Source organism: Sebastes fasciatus, chromosome 3, assembly GCF_043250625.1.
Source record: "Sebastes fasciatus isolate fSebFas1 chromosome 3, fSebFas1.pri, whole genome shotgun sequence".
In the NCBI taxonomy this organism is placed as follows: domain Eukaryota; kingdom Metazoa; phylum Chordata; class Actinopteri; order Perciformes; family Sebastidae; genus Sebastes; species Sebastes fasciatus.
This window is the reverse complement of record NC_133797.1, coordinates 26,997,963-27,005,961: the sequence shown is the minus strand read 5'-3', so window position 1 is coordinate 27,005,961 and position 7,999 is coordinate 26,997,963. Positions and strand designations below refer to the sequence as shown.

The following is a 7,999-nucleotide window of genomic DNA, read 5'->3' as shown; positions in this document are numbered from 1 at the left end:
CCAAACAGAGGGGTCTTCTTTAGGCTTGATCCTTTTTCAGGATGCTTTCGAAGTTGCAAACCCACTTGGTTCAGGAAAAAAGAAACACAAAATACTTGCTGTGTATCTCACGTTGGCAGATTATATGCACCAGTGGCGGCTGGTGACTCAAAACATTGGTGGAGGACAGGAGGAAAACCAACTCATGGCGTCATGTTATTTTACACTAAATGGCTACTTATCTCTACTTTCTTTCATTATTAAACAAAAGAACGTAATTCACATTAACAAAAGAGTCGGGGATATATCACACTAAACAAAAATATTACAGTCTTATTAGCCTTTTTCTTAGTCAAATTAGAAAGTGGTTTCACATATTGCTCAACATCCTTCAACAAAATAAGATATTTATTGTTAAATTTATATTTATGAATAAAAGATTAAAAGAAAACATATCAAATTTATTATGAGAAAATATTGTTGTTTTTTTTTGTTGAAGAAACCAAACACCACATTTCCCCATAATAATGTCTTTAAAGATATGATCAATGATAAATCTGCAAAGGTCTTTATGTCTTTTTTAATTGTTTTTATTTCTGCATATATGTAGTGATTATTGAGAGGGTAATATTTATGAATAATTTTGAAGGACTCTTCCTAAGCCTTATTCACTATTAGGTATTTACAGTGGCGGCTGGTGGAAATCTAACTGAAGTAAACTTTGATGTCATCATGATTTAAGGAAAAAAAAAAAAACATGCAAAAACCTAGAACACATTTAAATCTTACTTTCTTTATTATTGTTATTTCTTTTCTTGGTTTTGTTTTGGTTTTGAATGTTGAGGTTGATTTCTCTAAGTGTACTTGATGGGTTTGTCTGTAAGCTCATCTACTTAAAAGTTGGTTTATAGACTGTTGTAATTACAAACAGTGGATTGCATATATGAAAACAGCCTTGAAAAAAAGGAAAAAATAAAGTATAAAAAAAAAAATCTTACTTTCATTTTATTTATTTATTTATTTATTTCATTCCATTTATTTAAAGCTCTACGGTGGTATTCAACTGCGGATGGTGATGTATGGATTATTATGATGACAAATAAAAACGTGCACTATAAAGCACGGGAAACATTGTGACCATCAGATCTTCAACATGTCAGGATGAATTAATTAATTTAAAAATAGTAATGTTCTGTTCTTTGCAGCATGTTTGAGCTTTTGTTTTCATATGTGAAACTCTGCACGTAACAGACGATACGTTTTCTCTGAGGAAAACTCTATGGATGAGAATAAAGTCGTAATATTACGAGAATAAAATCATAGGTTTACAAGAAAAAAAAGTCGTAGTATTATGAGAATAAAGTCATAATATTATGAGAATAAAGTCATAGGTTTACAAGAAAAAAAAGTCGTAGTATTATGAGAATAAAGTCACAATATAAAGTAGTAAATTTCCGTGTTATTTTCTTTTTTTTCTCTAAAATTATGATTTTATTCTCATAACATTACGACTTTTTTCTCATTATATTCTGACTTTATTCTGTAAATCTCAGATGTTTTTTCCCTCAATGTGGCCCTAATACTCCGTAGTACATTTGCACTTTGGCCCTCACTGCATTAGACTTATATACTATAAACTTAGACTATAAACTGTGCTACCTTCATCACAATGATCAAATGTTTTGTGGCACCAGACAGATTTTTTTTTTATTATTGTTGCCTAAAATGGCTCTTTTTATAGTAAAGGTTGCTGGCCTAAATAAAGCACAAAAAAGTAGCCTAAGTGGTAATAAGTCTTTACATTTTAAAGTTTATGGCATGCAAGCCTGTCCTATATTCACATCGGGTGAAATTTATCTTGATTTAATTTGATCTTGAAGAATATATCCCACAACCTAAAAAAAAAAAAAAATTCATAAAAAAGAAATTACAGATAAATAAATAATGAAGGTGGTTGGATTCACATTAACTAAATTAATGCAACTTTTCAAATGTTTTGTCAGTCTTTCAGTCGCCATTATGTGTCCATCTCAGATAGAACACAGCTAGTGTCTTTTTAAAAAAAAAAACATGCTATGGCTCAAGCAGATGCGCATAGAATGTTATGATGCAGCGTCATGATATTCTATGCGCATGCGTGGAACGGCGCATGAATGTCATGACCTCATGTCACGATCACAGCCACTGGAATGTTATGACGTCACAGCAGATCAAAGGAAGAGTGTGTTCAGGAACAAACCATAGCTAGACAATCCAGGGATTCTCATATTATTTTAAGATTTAGCAACCTGCGATTTGAAGAGTTTTGAGAACAACCGCGATGTCTCAAAATTATTTACACAACGCTATGCGCCGCGCAGCGATGGAGAAATCACATCTCGTCCGTGTGTCAAAGACTGAACAATTACAACGGAGTGAGGAACTCATCTGGGATAAAGATGAGGAAATACAGAAGCTGACCTGTGCTGGAGAAGAGTTGAGTCAAGCACTGCATGATCTTCAGACAAAGGAAGTCTCTCTGAGTGAGCAGAACAGGAACGCCACCAATGAGGTGTCTCAACTTGAGTCTCTGAATGAGAATCTGCGGAAACAAGTTCAAGAACTGCAGAAAAACGGGAAAATCACAGCTGATGAGAACCAGAGCCTTATCGCGAAGGTGGCTCGCATTGAATCACTGAGACAAGCAGAGACTGAACAATTACAACGGAGTGAGGAACTCATCAGGGATAAAGGCGAGGAAATACAGAATCTGACCTGTGCTGGAAAAAAGATGAGTCAAGCACTGCGTGATCTTCTGAAAAAGGAAGTCTCTCTGAGTGAGCAGAACAGGAACGCCACCAATGAGCTGGCTCGACTTGAGTCTCTGACAGCAAAACAAAATGAGGAGACGAGAAACCTGAAGACAGCTGTTCAGGATCTCCAGTCCCAAATGGAGCTGGCTAACGAACAAATCTTCCAAATGGACGAGCACAAAGCCATCCAAACCAGGAAAATTGCTTATTATCAGGAACAGTTAGAAGAATGTTACATCCTAAACACCGATTTGAAGCAATCACTCTATGATCTTAAACACCAGCAAGAGGAGGAGATACTAGCTGGCGTTGATCTTCAGCACCAGGTAAGAGAAGGTCAGGAACTCATCAGGGATAAAGATGAGGAAATACAGAATCTGACCTGTGCTGGAGAAGAGATGAGTCAAGCACTGCATGATCTTCAGAAAAAGGAAGTCTCTCTGAGTGAGCAGAACAGGAACGCCACCAATGAGGTGTCTCAACTTGAGTCTCTGAATGAGAATCTGCGGAAACAAGTTCAAAAACTGCAGAAAAACGGGAAAATCACAGCTGATGAGAACCAGAGCCTTATCGCGAAGGTGGCTCGCATTGAATCACTGAGACAAGCAGAGACTGAAGAATTACAACGGAGTGAGGAACTCATCAGGGATAAAGATGAGGAAATACAGAATCTGACCTGTGCTGGAAAAGAGATGAGTCAAGTACTGCATGATCTTCGGACAAAGGAAGTCTCTCCGAGTGAGCAGAACAGGAACGCCACCAATGAGGTGTCTCAACTTGAGTCTCTGAATGAGAATCTGCGGAAACAAGTTCAAGAACTGCAGAAAAACGGGAAAATCACAGCTGATGAGAACCAGAGCCTTATCGCGAAGGTGGCTCGCATTGAATCACTGAGACAAGCAGAGACTGAAGAATTACAACGGAGTGAGGAACTCATCAGGGATAAAGGCGAGGAAATACAGAATCTGACCTGTGCTGGAAAAAAGATGAGTCAAGCACTGCATGATCTTCTGAAAAAGGAAGTCTCTCTGAGTGAGCAGAACAGGAACGTCACCAATGAGCTGGCTCGACTTGAGTCTCTGACAGCAAAACAAAATGAGGAGACGAGAAACCTGAAGACAGCTGTTCAGGATCTCCAGTCCCAAATGGAGCTGGCTAACGAACAAATCTTCCAAATGGACGAGCACAAAGCCATCCAAATCGGGAAAATTGCTTATTATCAGGAACAGTTAGAAGAATGTTACATCCTAACAACCGATTTGAAGCAATCAGTCCGTGATCTTAAACACCAGCAAGAGGCGAGGCAAGAGGAGGAGATAGTAGCTGGCGTTGGGCAGCAGAGAGATGAGAACTTCTCTGAGACGACATCTGGGTATCAGAGCGATGAGAGCCTCCCAGAGTCTCCAGCTTCTGTGTCTCGGACCAGAAGTTTCTTGTGCCGTTCTGCTAAATGTCTGCTGAAAGTAGGTCTCCCGCTTGCCATCACCGCTGTGGGTGTAGGCCTAGGGTGTAACTACCTGATGGACTATACCTACTGCCAGCTACTGCCCTACGCCAACAACTTTGAAATACCTTTTTAATGTAAACTACAATCCCTACAAACTACAACTCCACTTTAAATCCTAACAACAAAGTAATTTATAAATATAGATTATGAATGTGATAAACATAATTTATATTTATAAATGAATGGGCACGGTGGAGCAGTGGTGAGCACTGTCTGTGGGGCCTTTCTGTGTAGAGTTTGCATGTTCTCTCTGTGTCTGCATGGGGGTTTTCTCCGGTTGCTCCGGTTTCCTCCCAAAGTCCAAAGACATGCAGCCTATAGGTGTGAGTGTGAATCATGACCTCTCACCTGACGTGAGCTGTGAAGGCTCCTAGTGGGTGAGAGGTACGGGCAGCTGTTGTTCAGGAGGTAGAGAGGGTCGTCTGCTAATCGTGAAGATTAGTAGTTCGGTCCCCGGCTCCTCCAGTCCGCAGGTTGAAGTGTCCTTGGGCAAGATACTGATCCCAAAATTGCTCCCGAAGGCTGTGCCATCGGTGTGTGAATGAGCTTTTTGTGTGAATGTTTAAAAAAATTCAATTAAATAAATAAATAAATAATTAATAACAACAAGAATTTGGAAGGGAAATTGAATCTGTAAAATGAAAAAGACATTAGATAAGAACACTTGAGTACCATAATAATGACAAAATTGAAAAACGAAATACAAAATGAACACTTCACTTACAAAGAAACATGCAATACATTTATGTTGCACACACACATTATGTAAAATATTACTGCACACTCAAGGGGAACCTCCACCAATCCTGCACTGGCATCACTTGTAGTCGAACCATATTCACTGGTAACATCTAATTGTTCAACAGCGATGAAAGCGTGGAGACATTGTGGAGCACAATGTAGAACAAGTAAAAATACAGGAACACATAAAACACATAAAATGAGGTCGATCTCCCCCTGACTCAAGATAAATGTGCCGGTGCAGTAACTGTCTACTTGCTTTTAGCCTTCCTCTTCCGCCCCCAAACTGCCAAAGCATTTCTCAAGTTAGTTTTAATTCCACAGTGGGCAGATGACAGAATTATATGCAGTGTATTGATAGTATGTGTCTCTCAATGGTCACATGTCACTTCTTCCTCCAAACACTAGATGGTAGGCATGACTTAGAAATGGAAAGACTGAAGGACTATGTTCAAAACGTCCTTGGCTTCATATTCAGATATTACATTCAGAAATTATGTTGCATCACAAGTCCATAGATTACTTTAAAACAACTGTTTTCCAAATTCAGTAATTACATCACTGTGGTTTAGGCTAATATTACAATTCCTGGCAATTAGTGGAGCAGAGTCGAGAGTTGAATATACATTTAGCTGAGAGTTAGCCGACATCTGAAAGTGTTTGGTTAGATTGTTTCTAGCTTCTGTTTTCCACTGTCATGTATGCGTGTGCCTTTTTACCACACTGCCATGTATGTCACCGTCACTCCATTGTCATTCATTAGCTTAAATTAGAATTTAATCATTGAAGCATTAGAAGTCTTGCTGGTTGAATCTGATAATTGTGTTAATCTCAAAATCGTATTCATTTCTTAACACTAACAATGTGTGTTCTAAAGAGCGCTAAGTCTAGGCCACCAAAAACAAATATATCTCTATTTCGTTTACACAAGTACATATTTTTACTTCGGTAACCTTGTAATGGTGTCCTATCTTGGCCTCATTTAAATATCAAGGAATAAATAAAATAAATGAAATAATTACAATAATGTCTAAAGTGTCATGCCTTACAGCACCTATAAAAAGGAAGGCAGTTCAATTCATGTTTCCTGTAATGGAGCTGTGATATTTCTGGTACAAAGAACTTTATTTATTGAAAGAGTTTATTTATGGAGTGCATAAACAGCTGGATTACCAGCATCACTCTGAGCAGTTTCTCCGCAGCATCCCATCGCTAGAAGAGTCTCCTAGGGCTCATTCCCATCCGGTCTGCTGTTTAGATTTTAAAATCACACTGAAATGCTGCATGTTTGATTATCTTGAAAGACAGAAACTTTATTTCCCCCTTGCTGGCAGAACAAGCAATTCAGTGAAATGCCCATCAGTGCCCAATGGTTGTTTCTAAGTCCATACAGCTTCATGGCAGCAGTTAGAGGTCACTAATTCTAGCTTCAGGACCGACCATTGTACCTTATAAAGCATGGTAGGATGGTCATCCCTCACTTTGCGTAGATTACGACATTTAGTCTATACGATCATCTCTGGCAAATTTCACTTACTTAAGCCAGAAGTTTGTATTTCTGCAAAACAGTTATAATCTTAGGTCCCATAAATCGCTTCAGTTTAAACTGCCTTATATCGGCACAGAAGCTGTCAAAACAAGTCTGTTCCACTACGGTCCACATATATAAGTTTCTCTTTCAGTTCAGTTCCCCATTGGAAAGGAAAAGGAAAGGGCGAGAACGGGAAGATAAAGTGGTGAAAGTATTCTAAATATAGCGTACACTTAAACAGATATTGATTTTTTTTTAGGTGAGCCTTTCTTTTAGTTGGCTGAAATACATTTTTCTGTCGTCCAAGTCCACAGCTCCGGTGTCGGTACTCCAGTCTATTTCTCCAACCTGGGGGCGTGCAGACCACCATCTATAGGTAATACACCTAATATGGATAAGTACCTCATACAACCCCACTACAACTATACCTTTAAACATCTCTAATATCATCTGAGATTGCTTTTGCTTCATAGATAGCTTCACAAGTTTAACTGCTTCAAACACCAAGCAGTGAATAGAAAATTAGCCAACATGTTTTATCATTACTACTTTTTAGTTTTTCTAGAAAAGAGCAGCTCGCCTACATTTCACTGTTCTTTCCAGGAAGTGATTGCACCTCAGGTGTTTCATATCCGATATATATTTCCTTTTAAACTGCAAAGCTATGATTATTTTTTATCATATTGTCAGGGTTAACTGTGCTTTTAGTCTATTATTTAAATGTTAAGTTGTAAATTTTAAATATAGATATCTGTGACGGTATCTACAGTATATCTGTATTTGTAACCCACCCGTCCCATGATGTTCCAGGGGTGACGCCGACGGAAGGACTTGCAGCAGCTGAGGGCGGTGGCCGCCACGACGAAGATGATGAAGAAACTGAGGCACATGCTGGTCTGCATCTCCTCACCTTCAACAACACACATACCACGCTGAAGGTGAACAGGAGCTGGAAAGCCAGGATGCTGAACACCTGCACAGGGAAAGAAGAAAAACAAGCACTTGGTTAAAACACTTATGATCAGTGATCATTTATGGATTAAAAAAAATTGATTTTACTTGCAAGCATTCACTGCCATTTTATTGAGAGATTGTTGGATTATTACACTTTACAGCATGCACTACATCTGACCTAGCTCTCCAGAAACCCTTGTGTTTTAATATGCTTTGCAGTGTCCGGTAATCAAGGTGGTCTAACGCAGTGACTGACAACCAAGGGGTACTTCAGCTGCTGCAAGGCAGTACATGGAAAGTTTATGAAGTAACTCTTAAAAGAGTTACTTCATAAACCCCTTAATTTGAAAAAAACCCCAAAAGAAATCATGACTTGGTAGAGAAAAGTAAATCCATATTTATTGTCACAAAGAACAATAAACTACCAATTACAATTGGTACCTCCCAAAAATATATTTATATTATATTTATTATATTATTTTATTTATATTATTA

The 7,999-nt window shown here is 38.3% G+C and overlaps 1 protein-coding gene across 1 annotated transcript; it reads left to right on the top strand.

Moving 5' to 3' along the window:
• Nucleotides 1-2,341: 2,341 nt before the first annotated feature.
• LOC141762773 (uncharacterized) lies at nucleotides 2,342-7,560 on the top strand. Its single transcript, XM_074626829.1, has 3 exons — nucleotides 2,342-2,687; nucleotides 3,108-4,199; nucleotides 7,361-7,560. Exons 1-3 carry the CDS (start codon nucleotides 2,342-2,344, stop codon nucleotides 7,558-7,560), a joined length of 1,638 nt encoding a protein of 545 aa, XP_074482930.1.
• Nucleotides 7,561-7,999: the final 439 nt, after the last annotated feature.

What these genes read in the sequence shown, in the direction of transcription:
- LOC141762773 (XM_074626829.1), top strand. Translation starts at nt 2,342, where the DNA reads ATGGAGAAATCACATCTCGTCCGTGTGTCAAAGACTGAACAATTACAA. An exon ending in GACTGAACAATTACAACGGA is followed by an intron (nt 2,688 to 3,107) that starts GTGAGGAACTCA and finishes AGGTAAGAGAAG; the next exon opens with GTCAGGAACTCATCAGGGAT. An exon ending in TTCTGTGTCTCGGACCAGAA is followed by an intron (nt 4,200 to 7,360) that starts GTTTCTTGTGCC and finishes ATGATGTTCCAG; the next exon opens with GGGTGACGCCGACGGAAGGA.